Raw genomic sequence first — 20,183 nt, forward strand, 5'->3', positions numbered from 1 at the left:
AACCAACCTTTCTCTTACAAAAAGCAATTCACAATCTCTGTTAGCATATCCTTCTTAGACAGAGGTTTAAGCAATTCTTACTTTTAGGGCTTTTCTTAAATAGTTAATGGCAATGCAAGTAACTTACAAGGATTCTGTGGCTACCACTCTCTCTGCTAATCCATACAATGTATCCCCAGACGTCAAAACCACTAGATGACTAAGGTGTGGGCTGGGCACCTTCTCCTTTCTTTCTTCTACTGCTGTGAGTGTGGCAGTGGGATCAGCTGAGACTTCCTGAAAATATAACACACATGCAAACACCAGAAACAACAACTCTAATAACTGGAGCTACAATCAAAATATGTGGCCATACAGTAATCACGCTTAGTTTCAACAGTTTCATAGCTGCTTTTATGACTTTATGTACTGAAATTTTCACTTTTTTTTTTGTCAGTTGTGTGGCTTGAACTCTGGACAACGCTGTCACTGTGCTCTTCAGTTCAAGGTGAGTGCTTTATCGTTTAAGCCACAGTGCCACTTTCAGTTTTCTAGTGGTTTATTGGAGATGAGTCTCATGGACTTTCCTGCCCGGGCTGGCTCTGAATCATGATCCTCAGATCTCAGCCTCCTGAGTAGCTAGGATTACAGGTGTGAGCCACCTGCACCTGGCTGAAATTTTCACTTTTTATACTAAGAGAAAATTATTCTGTATATCAAATATATGTTGTTACCATCTGTGCACTACCTAAATTCAGTCTAGACAGAAACCTGGATAAACTAACAGCTGGATAAACTGACAGAGATGCCCCTGGAGAACTGATCTACAAAAAAACTAAGATTGCCCCTTGAGAAGCTGGCTGGTAAAATCATAAAGTATAGTATGACTAGCCATATCACACAAAAATCTTCATCAAGATAGCCTTTCTTGGTATAATTTCAAGCAGGCACAACTAGAATATAGTTATAAACTAATACAGTACCAAATGACTGTAGATGTCTTGGGGAAGATTTAAGAGGAGAAGGAAAATGATCAATGTGAACAGATCAAAAAGACACTTATAGGGCAGAGAAAGCTAGGCTCCTCAAAATATAGTCACTTGGCTCAGTGGTAGAGTGCTTACCTTGCATGCATGAGGCCCTGGGTTTGATTTCTCAGCACCACATAAGCAGAAAAAAAAAAAAGCCAGAAGTGACGCTGTGGTTCAAGTGGTAGAGCACTAGCCTTGAGCTGAAGACCTGAGGGACAGAGCCCAGGCCCAGAGTTCAGGCCCATGACCAGACCCCCCAAAAAAAAAAAAAAATATATATATATATAGTCACTGGTTTAGACTAACAGCCATGTAGTCAATATCAGTGACAGTACAATTTGAGGAACTTTGAAGAAAACTCATAGATTTCAAAGGTGTCTCACTTTCATCTGATGCCATGCTTACTAGCAATCTTCTTGCTACTAATTTATCCTTCCCAGTATTGTGATACTAGGAAAAGAATACCTAGGCTATGACTTATACACCCCCTTGGACTTCACAGAAATACACCTCATATTACAAACAAACAACATGGGAGAAAAGAATATCATGAGATCTTAGGTAATGCGGTACTAGACAATTTACTCAGAGTAGCTAATAGAGTGCCAGAAGACCTGAATTCCCATCACTCAAATATTTCCAAACTAAAGTATTTAAGTAAACAGGATTGCCTTTGCACAGCAAATAGGAAAAGCTTCTGCATAGAACAGTGATGTCATCAGAACAGTTACCTACCTAAATAGTTGTTACCCTCAAGGTCAAAGAATCTCATCTATGGTTTTGTGAACAAACAATTCCACGGGAGCGTCTCAATGAACAACTCCTAACAATGCTGATGCTTTTATTTTTTTTAATTTAATTTTATTTTATTTGTGAACATACTGTACAGAGGGGTTACAATTACATCGGCAGGATAATGCGTACATTTCTTACCAAGCATTGCAGCCTCCTCCTTAAACTCAATCACTATACTGTGGAAGGCCATGAAGCCCTTTAATAACAAAATATATTTGTAATAACAATTAGCTTGACTTAGAAATGGAAGTTATACTCTTCATTTAATTACAGTACCTTTTCAAGTAATGACATGGCCACAATATCAATTCATTACATTTTGAACAAAAATTCCAGAATTTATAAGAAGAAAATAATTAGTAAATGCTACACAAATGTGCTATTATATTTTTAAGAACAACAGGAGAGCCCCAAAGCACTTACCTATGACCTTAGTACTTTCTATATAATGTTGAGTTCCCCCTTAACTTACAGAGCTCTTTTATAAAAACACTCAGCAATCTCCAATTGCTGCTCAAGTCCCAAAGGTTTTCATTACAATGGAGTCCTTTGTTCCCAGTTACCACTTGAAGTTTAGGAACAAAAATTATGGTAATTATTTGCTGGAAGGCTAAAGGTCAGTGTTTACATTTAAGGAAAAGAAGTAAGCAAAAGTGAATAAAAAATGTCAGGCTGACATAAATAAATGGTAAGTACTTATAGTGCATTTAGGTGGAAAAACTCCTAAACTGGATCCCTGTTTCAATGTATTACAACCCAAAGAATAAAAGAAGATACAACTTCTTTTGGCAACTGAGAAATGAAATCTTCATCTTTAGTGTTACAAAAAGACACATTTGGTTAGCCTTTTCCTGACATTAATGTATTGCTACAAAAGAGTGTTTATAGTTGTAGATTTTTGTGGACAAATTTAAAATATTTTTTTTATTACCAAAGATTCAAGCTGCACATGGTTGTAATCCCAGCAGTAGGGAGGCTGAGGCAGAAAGACTGCCAGATTGAGGCCAGCCTGGACCACACAGTGAGACACTGTCCCAAAAAATGAAGAAAAACCAAGTAGGCCAGAGTTCAAAGATCTTAAATAATTTAGTTAGCATCACCAAATGGATAAAGTTAGTAAGTTACAGTTCTGGTGCAATCATCACCTACACCAACTGCTTTTCCTACCTTTTCTACAGTTCCATTTCATTTGTTGCACATTTTTTGACACGCTAAACAAAATTTCCTATATTGAACTTGCATGAGAAATTATTTTAGGTGTCCTTTTTAAGAACACAATCTTTCTATTTTGACTTTTACAACTTGAAGAACGGTTAAAAAATCAGATGGTATCTATGGATGAAATAAACTATGAAAAAAAGTTTACTAAGATCTTAAATGACATGTAAGAAAAATATACAAGAAAAAATATTACTTTTTCCTTATTGATTCCCTATTAATTAAGCTATCAATTATTTTACTATCACAAGAAAGTAAGAAATCAGTTAATTTTCTGCCAGTGTAGAAATGAAACTGATGAAGATAACTAGTATGCCAACTTAAAAAGATCTGAGATCAAGGTCCAGTAAATAACAAGTATCATCAAAATAATAAGTCAACACTTCACAGTATGAAAACATAGAACAGAAAAATAAACAAAAAACATAAATGGAAACTGTTGAGGAAATTTCAACTGGATTGTGTAGAGTTGTATCACCCACAGAGGCAAGGACACTGGAGAAACTATCAAAAGGCAGTACTCCAGACTAACAGAGGGAGGACCACAGTGCACATAGGTTTCTCATCCAGCGGGAAATCTTCTGATTCAAGAGACAATAAGAACGTAAAGAAAGGAAAGTTTTAAAAAAATAATGTGCCAAAACTGACTGTATAACAACATAGGCATATTTATGTATTGGAATAAGGTACAGTTAGTTTGTAAATGTATACCTCTAAGTCATCCCATGATCACAGAAAAGTCAGGCAAATGTCATAGACATTTATTATCAGGGGATGGATGCAGCTGTCTGAAAGAAGAGCTAGTTTGATACCATTTTGTTCTAATATACACATGTGACAAAACCTGAAGCATAAGCCCAAACCTTACAAGCCAAGTTTCTGTGTATGGCTTGAAAATCCTAAGCCAGTAACTAGCAGAGATGACAAAAAAAAAAAAAAAAAAAAACAGTGAAGGAAACCTCAGCTGTGGACTAAGCTGTAGGACAAGATCTGATGGTCAGAGCTATGCTAAGCATCAAACAAAGAAGTCCAAATCAAACACAAGAAACTTCCAATGGGCTGAAATCCAATGGATTTTTAAAAACAGACTTAACATGAAAACCAGAGAATATAGTTTATTCATTTACCCTAAAAATCTGTATTAGAGAAATGTGTGAAGAAGACTGCTATGACTACGTAGTCAGCCCTCCATATTCACAATTCGAGATAAAAAATATTTGAAAGAAAAGAAGCACCTGTATAGAACATGAATAGACATGTTTTCTGCCATTATTCTCTAAACAACATAATGTAGCTGTTATTTACAGAGCATTTACATTACACTAGGTAACTTAATCTGAAGATGATTTAATGTATACAGGAAAACTTGTAAAGGTTGTACAGAAATATGATATTTTACATAAGGGACTTGAGTCTACATGGGACTGGGTATGTGCACATTGGGAGATTCCTAAAACTAATGCCCCAGAGATACTAAATGAAAAATTGTATTCTGAAAAGGAAATACTGGATCAAGAATAGTCAAAGGAGCTGGGAACTGGTGGCTCATGCCTGTAATCCTAGCTATTCAGGAGGCTGAGATCTGAGGATCACAGTTTAAAGCCAGCCTGGGCAGGAAAGTCTGTGAGACTCTTTTCTCCAATAAACCACCAGAAAACTAGAAGTGGCACTGTGGCTCAAGTGGTAGAGTGCTAGCCTTGAGCTGAAGAATTGAGGGACAGCACCCAGGCCCAGAGTTCAAGCCCCATGACCGACAAAAAAGGAAAAGAAAGAATAGTCCAAGGATAGTAGCGATGGACACTGCTTATTCCCCTGCTCAGTGTTCACCTACGACATCAACACATGCCTCAGTATCACTTATGCACATTTTGCTCAAGCATTACCATTCCATTATGCTCAGCTTTACTCTCATCTTAGCAGTTATCAGTTCCTCATGCTATATATATTTGTCTTTGGGATCCAACAAAATATGAGTTCTAAGATGAAGAGATAGAAATGACCTATTCATTGATATAGATTCTTAGCAACAATTATTTCAGTAAGATTATTTTTTCTTTTTGATTGAGAAGAGGTTGGTCTCACTATATAGCTCAGGCAGGCCTTTAACTCTTGATGGTGTCTAGCTAGTAGGTATTTCTGAAAAGAATGAATGATGATATGCTTTCTAAAACGTTCAATAGCATAACCATACAGACAATGTAGACATTATGAAAAGAGTCAGACACTATGATAAAAAAGAATTGGAGCAGATTGAAGAAATAAAGAAGAATCCAGAGAGGCCTAGGGCTAATGTAGCTACAGAAACGTGTCCAGAGAAACAAATTTGTCACTATAACAACCAACCACAGAATTTTCTTTACTTATTCATATTCTTAAAAACAACCTTTGCTTAATATGATTTTTTCCAGCTCTTTCCATTTCCTTACAAATGGGGTGGTGTCATTCTTTCTGATGGAGGCATAGAATTCCAGTGTGTGTGTGTGTGTGTGTGTGTGTGTGTGTTGGTGTCATTCTTTCTGATGGGAGCATAGAATTCCAGTGTGTGTCTATGTGGCGGTGTCAATGTGGCGGTGTCATTCTTTCTGATGGAGGCATAGAATTCCAGAGTGTGTGTGTGTGTGTGTGTGTGTGTGTGTGTGTGTGTGTTGGTGTCATTCTTTCTGATGGAAGCATAGAATTACAGTGTGTATGTATGTGTGTGTGTGTGTGTACACCACATTTTCTTGATTCATTCATCTACTGAGGGGAATCTGGGTGGTTCCATATTTTAGCTCTGGTGAATAATGCTGTGATAAGCATAGTTGTGCTAGTAGCTTTAGTATAGCCTTGTTTGTTTTCATTTGGGTAAATGCCCCAAAGTAGGCTTGCTGGGTCATAGGGGAGCTCTATGTGGAGTCTTTTGAGGAACCTCCATACTGCTTTCCAAAGTGGTTGAACAAGTTTCCACTCCCACCAACAATGCAGTAGGGTTCCCTTTTGGCCACATCCCCTCCAACATTTAAATTTCTTGATTATAACCATTCTAACTGAGGTGAGGTGGAATCTCATATTAAGTGAAGTAAGCCAGTCCCAAAGAAATTTAGGTCCCATGGTTTCCCTTATTTACAACAATTAGTATACATATAGGATAATCTTATCAGATGAGCGGAAAAGCTCAAAATCTATGTACATATGACCATATAAAACGATGCTAAGTGAAACGAATCCCAAGATATGGACACAAGAGGTCTGTCTTTGTTGTTGTTGTTTTAAATGTACTTTGTGATTTTTTTTTGTTTCCTTTGTATGTTCTTCCCCCTATGGTATGGTATATCCTCTGTTGTCACTGTACTTGATCTGTCTAATCTGGGGAAGGGAAATAAAATGGTAAAACAAGGACCAGGATGACCCATTGCAACAATGATACCTGGAAATGAACTTTACAACTTCAAGTGGGGGGGAGGGTGAGTGCGGGAGGGAAAGGATAGTGGGACAACAGCAAGGAAGGGAAGGGGTAACAATGATCGACAAGGAATGTACTCATGGCCTTACTCATGTAACTGTAACCCCTCTGTACAGCATCTTTACAAGAAAATTTTAAAAATATATTCATTAGGTTCGTGCTTCTATCAACCTTCTTAACACATGAATTTCATCATGTGACTAGAGTCAAGAACTGGGACTCCTTACTACATAGTAAACTAAATCCAAACTGCCTCATGGAATTTCATGGTGCCCAATCACAAAAGATCTGTGAGATTATGCACAACCTGTTTTACCTCCTATATTTAATACTAATGGGCACAAGTACTCCAAAGATATATAAGATACACATATACAGAGTTGATTAATGCTAACTTCTATTTTATACAACTCAAATGAATTAATTTCAATTCATCACTTACCAGGTCAATAAGGCTCTCTTGTATCCTGTTCAGAGTTGTTCTTAATCGACTACTGCTAAGACCCAGTCCTGTTGACTCTAACTGGGGGGGGGGGGGGGGGGGGGGGGGGGGGGGGGGGAGGAGGGGTAAGGGAGGAGGGTAGAGAAAAGCATGTTACTCTGAATAATCTTGCAAATGATAAATCTTCCAACGTACCAAAGTATCTGATGAGTTTTTGTCAGGTGAAAATAAACTGCTCAATTTTCAGAGATTTTTCAAACTACATTAAAAAATTACAGCATGTAGCACTTGTGTATGTCTCTTGGTTTAATCTGTAACAAAACCTTACACATAGGTGCAAACAGTAAATCCTTTTTGCAACCCAGAATTCATTGTTGAGTATAAGTTTGGTACATGTAAGAAGGAATATGATTCCTACAATAGTTGGCAATGACAGGGGGTTAGTTAACTCATGCAGGTTGGCTCTGAGAATACAGTTGATGTAAAAACTAAAAAGAAAATTCCAGCATATCAAGCAAAGTAGTCAAATCTTTGCCCCAAAGGAAACCAAAGGGCCATTCTTCATAGGCACATACAGTTCACACCAGCACCAATCTTAGAAATCACCAGAAAGAAGTCATCAAAATTTCTTCCTCACAAAGTATTATTATTACAAATCTTGACATTTTAGATAGGTAGAGACAGTACAATTGTTTTTAATACACAAACTGGAGGCAGTTTAAATCCTCACTTAAAAAATAAATGAAGTTTTCTCTTAAGCTCAGTAAACAATTCATAGAACTGTATTCACTATGAAAAAGCCAAAGCATTTCAAAAAACTTATAAGCAGTATAAATGAAAAGACACAAAAATAACTAACTACATATATACATAGTCAAAATTGCCTGCTGGCTGTTGAGTCTTAGGTAGTGGGGGAAGGAATCAAATACTGAGTAGAAGATGAAGAGATACATGGTTGTATGTGTTTTTCTCCCATCAAAGGGACTTGAATGGGTGAACTGACAAGGATTTTCCTTGAGGAGGAGTCACTTGACTCAGAAACCCCTTTCATAGAGATTCAAAGTTTTTGCTTAGGTATTTCATTCAGCTTTATAAGACCGAAAATAGTAGCATCTGAATGATATATTTGAAGATATGAGTATTTTCAATATTCACATTGTAGCCAAGAAAAAGTACTATATATAATTTAGTAATAGAAAAGCTTAAAAAGTACAAGTGAAGGCTGGGAATGTGGCTTAGTGGTAGAGACGTGCCTAGCATGCATAAAGCCCTGGGTTTGATTCCTCAGTACCACATACACAGAAAAAGCTGGAAATGGTGCTGTGGCTCAAGCGGGTAGAGCGTTAGCCTTGAGCAAAAAGAAGCTCAGTGCCCAGGCCCTGAGTTCAAAACCCAGGATTGGCAGAAAAAAAGTACAAGTAAGAGGAAACAAAAATGCTGTTCTTACATATTTACTTATCTGCACATTTTTTGGCCCATCCATATAATAGAGCCTAAAGATTTAGTTTGCACCATCACAAAGGGATGGACCCATGTTAAAGATAGAATTCTTTATATCTAAAAGTTAATTGCTTCAATAATTAAATAGTTCTTACTGAGTCTAATAGAGTAAAAAATACTTTTAATATAAAATATTAATGTGTTGTTTAAAACAATGTTAAAGTATGCAGAATATTTAACAGTAATCTCTAACTAGATTTTGCCAACTTTCTCAGAATGTAGTGAAGTACTATATATAAATCTGTGCCAGTACATAATCAGCTAGAAAGTCATGCCTTAAACCATTTAAGCCCTCAAAAATTTCAAAATAATCTTATTTAACACATTTTATCATAATGTTGCCTATAACTCTTCTTTCAACATGATAGTTATTACTCACATGTAGATATTTGGATCCAGAGACAAATTAACTATCATTAGGATACAATTAAAGATTCATTTCTTAAGTCACATCAGTCACCACTCAAAGATCAAATAATCACTTGTGGCTACAATACAGGGTAGTGCAAATACAGAACATTTCTATGTAGTGAAAAATCTCTTGGACAGAGCCAGTCTAGAGGCAGAGTCCAGAAGATAAAGGTTCTTCCAGAAGACTAGAAGATTCTGACATGTAGCTGAAATTGAATGTCTTCCTCTTACAGTGTCGATTTGGTAACTTCTATATTCAGAATAATATGTCCTGTGGCAGTACTTCACTCTTTCTAAGGAACATTTTTCAGAATTAGGAACATAGAGAATTCCAGTTCTATGGCAAAAGACCATGGTTTTCATATATACCTGTGATCGTATTTATCTGTGATTCACATGATGAATATAGCTATCCATTAAAACTTAGATGTTTTCAAAATGGAAATATGGCTATAAAAACTAGAATTATGATATATTCATATGACCCAGTAGTATGTTTTTATAAAGAACTATTTATTTATGCAAGCCACATAATAACTTCTAAATATGAGATGTTTCTGAATAACACTGTGGTATACTTCATTAGGAATGGAAAAAGAAAAACTCACTAAGAATGTCCCAATACAAAAAAGAGGTAAGGGATACATTAATTCTGTGACAAGCAGATGGGCCAGTTCAACTATCTCCAATTATTTTAACAGACATTTGTTAATATCTTCTAAATGTATTAATGATAGTTAATATATTAATATACATATTTAGAAAGCCTTATTAACTGTGTATTAAATTTACTTAATATACTTGTTTGCTTAATATACTTAAGTTTATTTAAACTTAGTTTGCACAGATTTAGCCAGATTTTAACACAGTAACTTGTACATTTTTCAAGGCCTAAATATGTCAAATTAGAAACAAATGTTTCACTTTTCCATCTGACATGTAAATAATATACAATTGTAACAAATCTTAAATTCACATATAAGGCAGTTACATAGACAAAAGCTGATAATTTTGTATCTATCAGAAAATACTCAAAATGTTATCTACATATTTTATACAGAAAATGAAAAACTTTGCTTTATGTTTGTAAGAACAATAAATTTTAAAAGAGATTTTCCATTTAAGTTTGACTTACTGAATCATTCCGCCCAAAAAAGGTATATATTGCATATAAGTAATAATCAAAGAGCTGAGACATGAAATGGATAACGTCAAAGGCAATTGGCTTAAGAATGTTCATCATTTGCATATATTTCCCTGAAAAGAAAGTAAGAACAAAATTAAACATTTTGTCCATAATTTGAAAACAAGAAAAACACTATATTAAAATACTTAAAATTAAGTACTGTACTCCTCTAGTGATCTATGCTTTAATGCTCAGTAATTACAAAAGGCTAGTGGCTGCTGCATTAGACACAGCCGAGATTACAACTAGCTCTAACACCCTAGAAAGTTCTTTTAGACAGCAATGATGAATGATTTCTACTCTTGTAATGTTTTCCTATTATATCAAAAGTATTATTCAACTTTGTCAAAGTTTTATTTAACTCATACAGTTTCCTAGAAATGACCCTGAATAAATACATCATTCTTCTGTCGAGGTTCCATTCAAAATAATTTCCTCAGAAATATTTACACATAATAAATATAACAAGCTAGAGAAAAAGTGAGTGCTTTTGTTTTGTTTGTTCTGTTCTCCCCTTAAGCGTACATGCAGTGAAAGTAAAACAGCAAGAGGAGAAAAGGACCTAAAGAAAGCACAGTCCTTTCCTTTCAAGCCTGGACCTGTGAAATATTGCGTACAGGCCAAGAACCTTTTTTTTAAATCACTGCATCATTCATAAGCTCAGTATCCTCAAAGTGGCAAGAGCATATGGTCCCTGTACCTTCCTCTTCCTTCTCTTCCTCCAAACATGTGATCAGATAGTCACAGAAGAAAAAAAAACTAAAAAAACAAGTAACTACACTTACAAATTTGCTAAGATATTTGAAGGGCCCAGGAGAGATGGGCTACAAGTCCCTAGTTCTGTTTCTTCTCTACTGTTTAGAAACAAAGAGAAGCACAGCTACTAAACGTGCTCTAAGACTTTCTCTTGCAAAAGTAAAATGTTAAAATGAGTCACTTGCTTAATTTGCACATAACTCATGTAACTGTTAGCTATCAATTGTAAACTGGTATGATATTGAAGATAAAAGGACTCAAAAGCAAACAATTTATAAAAGAAATAAAAATTTTACTTTCATAGAAATACTGCTTTCAAAGCCATTTCTTTATCTACGAACCCCATACTCTGTCTTAATTCATGTGATGGGCAATTCCAAGTCAAAGTGTATGGACAGGAAGAGAGACACGCAAACATACATCAAAGTCAAGCGAAAGCTACTCTGGTTAGATTCTACCTTAATCCTGTTTACAACTCCTTCGTTAAAAAATCACTTTTGCAATTGTTTCATAATTTAGACAATTTTCTAAAATTCACATTAATAACAATTCAGATATGCTCCTACAGCCTTCTGATTCACTAAGCTGCTCTTAGCTGCAAGTAGAAAACATATAAAACAATGTGATACTGTCAAGAAAATAAATAGAAAAATATATTACTTTAATCATTAGAAGAAAAAGAGATGAATAAACAGAATACAGGTAACTAAACCAAAATATATCTAGAACACACTCTTTTCTTCATTCCTGATTAAAATCAACCATTGCTCATTTAACCTTAAACCTTAAGATTTAAAAATGATTATTAACAGGAAAAGGCTATTTTAAGCATTCAAAAGTAAAAAGAGCATCTTTCCTCACTTATCTAAAAAATATGAAATAATGAAAGGCATTCAGCAAACACTATTTGAAGACTGACTAGGTATTGGGTACCCTATTCCCTGCTCCCATACCCTGGAAGGTTATACACAGCAGTACATTATACAATATAAGAGTGAGGAGTCCAGCTTGCCATTCAAGAGGACTGCATAAGCAGACAGTAGTCCTTCAGAGGCCTGGAGAAGCTTACATATCTCATCAGATGTTATTAAATTAAAAAGGTTCCACAATGAATGAATCCCACACTTATTAAAGGAAAGCAGATGGCAAGGACAGGCAGAAAATAAATCTCAAAGTATCTACAGATAGAGATGGGTAACTATTTCCTGTAAAGGACCAAACAGTAGATGGTTAAGACTCTGCATACAATCTCTGTGGCAACTATGCAGATTTGCTGATTTCTATTCCGACTGCTCACTGGTGCCAATGTAGTGTAAGTGCAGCCATGGGCAAGTGTAAACAAATGACATGACTGTATTATAACAAATTTTACTTACTATTCTATTTCATTGGTCTTCAGGCTTATTCTTGTGCCAGTACCTAAATGTTTTTATTACTACAGCTTTGTAATAGAGTTTGAAGTTTGGAATTGATATTACTCCAACACTGTTGGAGTTCTGTTCTTCCTGCTAAGGATTGCTTTTGTTATTCATGGTTTTTTTTAACCATTCCATATGAACTTATTGATGACTTTCTCTGTTTCATTGAAGAATACTGTTGGGATTTTGATGAATATTGCATTGAATTTGTAGATAGCTTTGGGCAATATTGCCATTTTCATGATGTTAATAGAAATTACAGAGATGAACCCACAGACCTACATCCACCTAATATTTGATAAGGGAGCCAAAAACACAGGATGGAAGAATGACAGCCTCTTCAACAAATGGTGCTAGAATTGGCTATCCGCGCTCAGCAAACTGAGCCTATTCTCTCTCTCTCTCTCTCTCTCTCTCTCTCTCTCTCTCTCTCTCTCTCTATATATATATATATATATATATATATATCACCCTGCACCAGAATCAATTCCAAATGGATTAAAGACCTCAAAGTAAGATCAGATACTATGTAAAGGGAAAACACCAGGGCTCCTTGGCACAAGTCAAAACTTAAGTAAAGATCCAGAATCACAACAAATCAAAGAAAGACTGGATTAATGGGATTACATCAAATTGAAGTTTCTTCATGGCAAAGGATTTAGCTAGCATGATAAATTGAAAGCCCACAGAATGGGAGCAGATTTTTACTAGCTATGCATCTGTCAAGGGCTTCATAGTTATCTAAAGTGTACTAAGAGCTCAAAAAATTAAACCCCCAAAAACAAACCCTCAAAGAAACAACAACCCAATTAATAAATGGGCTAAAGACTTAGAGACTGCTCAGAAGAACTAACAATGGCCAATAGACACATGAAGAAATGTTTGACATCTCTGGCCATAGAAGAAATGCAAATCAAAACAACATTGAGATAACACCTCAGTTAGAATGTCCATTATCAAGAAAACTAGCAGTAACAAATGGTGGTGGGGGTATGTGACCAACAGGAATGTTGGGAATGTAAACTTGTTCAACCACTCAGGAAGGCAAAGACTAAAACATAAAGTCTCCCTACTGACTTCCTTATGCCCCAGCAATTCCACTCCTGGGCATTGGCCACAAATTGACCACAAACCAGGTCATACTAAAATCACCAGCACAACCATGTTCATTGTAACATTGTTTACCATAGCAAAGATATAGAATCAACTGAGATGCCCCTTGGTGGATGAACCAATCAAGAAAATGTGGTATATATACAAGACGGAATTTTATGCTTCCTTCAGAAAGAATGATATTGTACCATTTGTAAGGAAATGGAAAGACTCAGGAAAAAATTATATTAAAACCCAATCAAACATAGATTTCATGGTTTCTCTCATTTCTAGTGATTAAATTTTGGCTATACATCTACAAGTAAACACAATGGATGGTAAAAGAAAAAAAAACTACACTGGACATGACAAATTAAACAAGAGTCTAAACATTCACACAGTGAGATCAAAAGAGGATATTCTTAGGAGAGGATCATAAAGGTTCAACAGCTATGATCATTTAAAATGATGTGTATCGAACTGAACCCCAAGAAATGGGGTATTTTGGTATGTTGCTTTTTGTTTTTTCTATCCTTTGGCACTGTTTTGATTTCTGTACCTTTTTATGTAAGTTTATCTGTTTTGGGGGAGCACAAGGGGAAGCACAGAAACAGTGGGACAAAGAATGAACAAATGCAGCTATGATATTCACTGGACACTGTTGAAAATGAAACTATACAACTTGTGGGGGAGGAGGGTCAGGAGAGAAAAACTGTGTCCACTTTTAAGCTAAAAAGAAAATTCCATTTTTATAATAAAAAGATTGGTTAAAACCATAATCATTCTATTTTGCCTTTTACAACATAAAAAACACTAAATCATCCTGATCTGTCCTACCTGCTACAGCTTCCCAAACCTGTTTTAGGCAGTAGATTCAAAATGTAAAAGGAAAAATATAAAGAACTCAATTCATCATTAGGAGGTATTTGGCAGGATAGTGACTGCTTAAAATCAAGCTGGTCCAGAATAAGGAGTGGGGCTGAGAAGAATGACATAGTAGTTTAGTGGAGGTACCAGACACAGATTACAAAAATCAGTAAGTGGAATTTCTATACAACAACAACAATTCATACACAATTTTTTTCAAAAAGAGGATATTTTTCATAACAAAACCCCAAACTATAAAGTATCAGACATTAACTAATCTAAGCATAGTTAATGCTACCTAGCATGAGGGATATGCTCATTTTATGACTTTTGTAAAAAGAAGTAAAAAATAAAAATAAAAAAGCAAATAAACTTGAAGAAATAACAAATTAGAAAGTTATAGCTTCTGGATTGGATATTAGCACCACAGATTACAGTCTACCAAATTCTGAGATTTGGGTTTGTCCTCCTTAGTCAACCAGTTTTGCCCTATCTTACACAATGTTCCCAGTCAGAACTCTACTGAGGGTAAAGCCAGTTCAGACACAGCTCTATTTAGAAGAGACCCAGACTAGCTGTCTAAAGCTTTAATAAAATGTGAAAAGATGAAAAAAAAAAAAAAAACCCCTCAGGCCTCATTGAGGAAAACTCAAAGTGTGAAAGTGAAGAAAGAAACTGAAGAAACAAGAGTAATTCAAGCCACAGAAGAGAAATCAAAATTATGTCAAACCCTTACAACAGGGAAGTATGGGGAAGGGCAAAGGAATATGGAAAGGGTGCCTAAAGATTAAAAACAATATAATTTTAAAAATAATTTTTTTAAATGGGCAGAAAAACCTCCCAAAAGGTACAGGGAAAAAAAAGAAAAAATGTGGAAAAATAGAAAATGTGACATCAAGAACAATTTGAGAGATTGACCACACGAATAGTGGGGTTGGGGGAAAAGAGAAGATAGAAATTCACCTTCAACAGAAAACTGGAACATTTAGAAGTTTCAAAGTTCCAAAGACAATAATTTTTCATCTACATTCTAGTCACAGCTGAACAGTACTCAAAATGAAAGAGTAAAATAAAGACATTTTCAGACTGACATGAATTCCAAACATGACTTCTCACTCTTTTTCTGGGAAGTAACTAAGGGACAAACAAACAGACCAAGAAATCGCCTCCATGCTGCTGACAGGCAGCACTGGGGAGAGTCTCCTGCTGCTTCTCAAAAGCTCTTTTTTTTTTTTTTTTTAACAACTTCACTGTGAGATGTGGTATCTTGATAAAAACAAGGGTTTGATGTTAGCCTGTCTGATTTTAAAAGTGGTCAGTGTTCAGAATGCAGCACTGATACACAGCAGAGAAGTAGAGAAGGCATCTAATACAGCTTAGACCAGGAAAGGCATCTCTTCCTGAATTATCCATTACAGGAGGTTGTCAGTCCTTCCTCAGAGCTATCTATATGATACCATTCTGACATGAATAGTTAGCTGTTCAAGACTGAGAATTCATGTCTCCTATTTCCTCCCCTTGCCGTGAAGCATGAAAATTTAGCTCTAGGATGAGACTGCCTGGTTTGCCTCACTAACTGCATGTGTCACATAAGGAACATCCTCTCTGGGCTTCAGTTCTGTAGTATGAAAAAGGGTTTCATGAATAATTCATGAGGAAATGTATGTGAATTTTTTCTGTGGCATATGATACATGGATAAAGAACTGCATCTATTGCTGTTGTTTCAAAGAAATTTTCACCATGAATTCAATAGGAAGAAGTATGGGATGTTATATGAAGGAAGCTAACTAATGTAGAAAGAGAAAAACTTCCCAGAGAAAACACTGTGTAAACTCTCTCATCCCAAGTCTAGACCATAGAAAAGAGATGCAGAGAGGGACTGACAAAGAAACCAACCAAAAAGAAACATGGACAGGGCCTTAGTTAACTTATCAGAAGGATAAAAAGAGGAGCAGAGTTGCTATATGGAAAGTGGCCCAGGGAATTCCAAGTTTTATCAGGCAGATACCTACATCTCCTGGATAGAGGAGGAAATACACAAGTAATAACATCTTTGCAGCAAGAGAAGGGAAAAAAGGTTCTCCAGCAGTCAAGTTTTTAAAACTCAAGGCTTGTCAGACCAACTGCTACTAGAAATCTACAAAGGTAAAGCTCCACAAACTGACTGATATCTCTAGAAGTTTACAGTCTTCATGAAAGATTATTCTTGCTATAGTGAATCAATCTGAGAAATCACCAATTCGTATAAATAGTACATAAAGATAAAAGAGCATAACTAAAGGCAAACTGGGAATGTTATAAAATAAGGAATAAAGGAAATATAAGTTACTTGAGCTTGGGCAAGTTAGAAAGGACACAGAACAATAAAGTGGACAGGATAGTGTAATATTCATTTAGTCCTTACTTGGGCACCAGTGGCTCACACTTATAATTCTAGCTACTTAGGAGGCTAAGATTTGAGGATCTGAGGATTGTGGTATAAAGCCAGCTAAGGCAGGAAAGTCTGTGAGGATTCTCAGCTCCAACTAACCATTAAAAAGCTGACAATTATAGCTGTGGCTAGCTTTGCACAATAAAGCTCAAGGACAGCACTCAAGGCCTATATTCAAGCTCTAGACACACAGACACACAGACACAGACACAGACAGACACAGACAGACAGACACACACACACACACACACACACACCTTACAGTTCTATTGCCTAAGTGCCTTGTTACCAATTTGCACTGTGTTTTTGGGAGGTGAGGAGCAGTATCAGTATGAGGTTTGAACTTAGGGCCTCATGTGTGCTAGGAATCCAATATACAACCTGAGCCATGCCTTCAGCACTTTCTCCATTGCATATATATATTTATATAGATATAGATATATAGATACATATGTATATATATTTATATTATATATACATATATATATATATTTTTTTTTATGGTCATGGAGCTTGAACTCTGGACCTGGGCACTGTCCCTCAGCTCTTCAGCTCAAGGCGAGTGCTCTACCACTTGAGCTATAGCACCACTTCCAGTTTTCTGGTGGTTTTATTGAAGATAAGAGTTTCACGGATTTTCCTGCCCAGGCTGGCTTTGAATCGTGATCCTCAGATCTCAGCCTCCTGAGTAGCTAGGATTATAGGCGTGAGCCACCAGCACCCAGCTTTCCATTGATTATTTTGAAGATAGGGTCTCACTTTATGACTGGGAGAGCTGCTAGTGCAATCTTTCTACTGGTGCTTCCCCATGTCACTGAGATGACAGGCATGTGCCACAAAACCCAGCCAATAGTCAAGATGGAGTCTTAAAAACTTTTGCCAGACTGGCCTTGAACCACAAACCTTAACCTCTGCTGCTCATACTGCAGTTACTTTGGAATAAGGTCTCAAAGATTCTTCCTGGGGCCCAAGTCTTGGACCATTATCCCACCTATGAACTCTGACACTGCTGAGATTCAGTTGCTGGAATATTCTTAGTCTCCTAAATCTCCAATATCACTTTCTTCTGACTTGTACTAAAGGACTGTGCTTCTTGGAGTGCCATCTCAAAATATATATACAACCACCAACTCTAGGAATATTTTAAAGCTGTTTCAAAATTAAAATTTACATATAATAGCAACATATCAACAATAACATCAACAATATACCTTCCAATAATACTGAAATATAAACTAGTTGAAGAACAATAGATTTTTCCCCTTAGGTATTATATCTTAAAATGGTTTTAATTTAATCACAAAACAAGGTTTACACTTTTAAAACAAATTACTTTGATACTTCTATAAGATTACATTTAAGAGTTCACTAAATTCTATAACAATTTAAACATCTGAAATAAGTTTAGCTTTAAAACAATTATTACTTGCATTTATTAGGAAAAGGCAACTAATATTTGACAACTTGTTATACAATCAAGAATCTTCCTGTTATTTAATATATACTGTTTTATATTTTATTTAAGAAAATATTAAAAGGACTCTCCCTGAGTCAGCTGTTTCAGCATCACCAGGAAGCTTGTTAAAAATGTACATTCTGGGGTACAATCACAGAACTATGGAATCATATGCTTTGCAGGTGAGACCCAGATTTCTGTTTTATCAAGCTCTCTAGTGATTCTGATGTATGACAAAAATTGAAAATCAGTGGCTTACGCCAGCAGAAAAGAATTGATATCACACATGGTTTTCTTGGTCTCCTGTCACAAGTAGAGAAGTCCCTTAAGTTTCAAGGGTGTTACACTTTACTAATTTTTCTCTTGCTTCTCTACCATTTATTTAGGACCTCCTGGGCTTTCTCTTACTGTCTGTCCCTCTAATGCTCCACTTCCAATATGATACCCTAGGCCTCTTTGCTCAATGAGCCTGTGCTTAAATGTTTATCTGCACCATGAAGGTAAAAAGGTATTAGTTAGCAACCGATTCTCTATAAACTCAAAAGGTTAAAAGGCACAGCTCAAAAAACTCATCTGCCATTATGGTTTTAATACAGTTTATTCTAATGACTCAAATTATGTATTCTGACAATATTTTAAATCCTATCAAATATGTCTTCTATTTATTACAGAGACCACTGCTTTGCTTTGGCATTGTTTATAGTATCAAATGATTTGAAAAAAAAAAAAACATAACTGTTCAAAAGCAGAAGACCTGTAAAATAAATTATGGTAAACCTACAGAATAAGACCAGGACAAAGAAAGTCACCCTATACAATACTAAAGGTTTAAGCATAATCAAAATGCATAAAGTGAAAAAGTCCAATGAATGCTAACATTATGAGTGGTCCGGTTTTTAAAATATAAACAAAAATATCAAGTTTAATATTAAACTTGCTTGTAAAAGTATAATAAGGGGCTGGGATGTGGCTTAGTGGTAGGATGCTTGCCTAGCGTGTATGAAGCCTCAGGTTCCATTCCTAAGTACCAGATCAACTGGAAAGGTGGAAGTGGTAGTACAGTGCTAGCCTTGAGCAAAAGCAGCTCAGGAATAGTGCCCAGGCCCTGAGCTCAAGCCCTAGGACTGGGGAAAAAAAAATCTTCGAAAGTATACTGAACAATTTTCTTTGGGGTTTCTGTTTATACTCTAGGTTATTTTAATCATAAGCCATTCCTATATATTATCTTTTAACTTAAAAATGCTCAGTGACAAAGTAATATTAATGAAAAAGAATGTGCCATCGATGGAACAGATCACTTCCCTCTCATTTCTGGTTTCTCTCTACTATTATGGAAGCAGCAACTCGACTACATTAGGTCTAAAACTTTCCCTAGATGAGTATTTCCTAGGTTGATTTTAAGTCCCGAAATATGTGCTAGTATGTTTTTGTCCTAGCTATCCATCCGGTACTTTTGATGTTGTAAACTGTGTTGTTACAAACTTGGCCTTTGGTAATACAGATCTTGCCTCTGAGACCTATAAAATGTACTCAAGTAAGAACTGCCACCAGGAGATAGATTCATCAGTATCGGTGTTAGTTGCATTGAGACAGACACAGTTCTCTGCCTCTGCATATAGGTACTCACAACTTTCTCCTTACATAATGGTCTGATTAGCCCCATTAACTAATAGAATGTCTCATTGAGCCTTTCTAAGAAACACATGTACATCTGGGGCTGGGAAGCCCCATTTAACACTCATTCATTTAATCTTTCTTAATTACCTTAGGAAAATATTACCTTAAATGGATCTTAAAATGTATTCCCTATGTACTTGATCATTAGACCTTTCATGTTCCACAATGCTAAAAAATTAATATTTCTTATTTATACAAATATGAAAAGAGGCATGGTCTTCACTGAATTACAATCTTCAAACAGTAACAGGGGATGAAATAGTGTTTGTACCAGTCAGAGGTCCATGAACGAAAGGGTCTCTTCAAACTGTATTTCATGAACACATATAAATGAGAAATATGCATTATAGGAAGAAAGAGAGTAAAAGGCACCAAAGTCTCCAATGGGGACCTGGGGATTAATGGCAGAGCCTCATCCAAGCCCTAAATAAAAAGACAAAAAAATTAAATGATTATATTCAATGTTGCTTCTTAATTATAA

At 35.8% G+C, this 20,183-nt stretch overlaps 1 protein-coding gene across 1 annotated transcript in view; it reads right to left on the reverse strand.

The window, feature by feature from the left end:
- The window catches only part of Ccdc132 (coiled-coil domain containing 132), a 101,933-nt gene that overhangs the window by 13,355 nt on the left and 68,395 nt on the right, over positions 1 to 20,183 (reverse strand). Inside the window, exons 21-23 of the mRNA XM_013026070.1 lie at positions 9,954 to 10,075; positions 6,908 to 6,988; positions 128 to 276 (exon numbers count right to left, since the gene is read on the reverse strand). Of these exons, the coding sequence (XP_012881524.1) occupies positions 128 to 276; positions 6,908 to 6,988; positions 9,954 to 10,075 (352 nt within the window). The remainder of the gene's footprint in view (positions 1 to 127; positions 277 to 6,907; positions 6,989 to 9,953; positions 10,076 to 20,183) is intronic.

This window comes from Dipodomys ordii, unplaced genomic scaffold (genome assembly GCF_000151885.1).
Source record: "Dipodomys ordii isolate 6190 unplaced genomic scaffold, Dord_2.0 Scaffold90, whole genome shotgun sequence".
Classification (NCBI taxonomy): Eukaryota; Metazoa; Chordata; class Mammalia; order Rodentia; family Heteromyidae; genus Dipodomys; species Dipodomys ordii.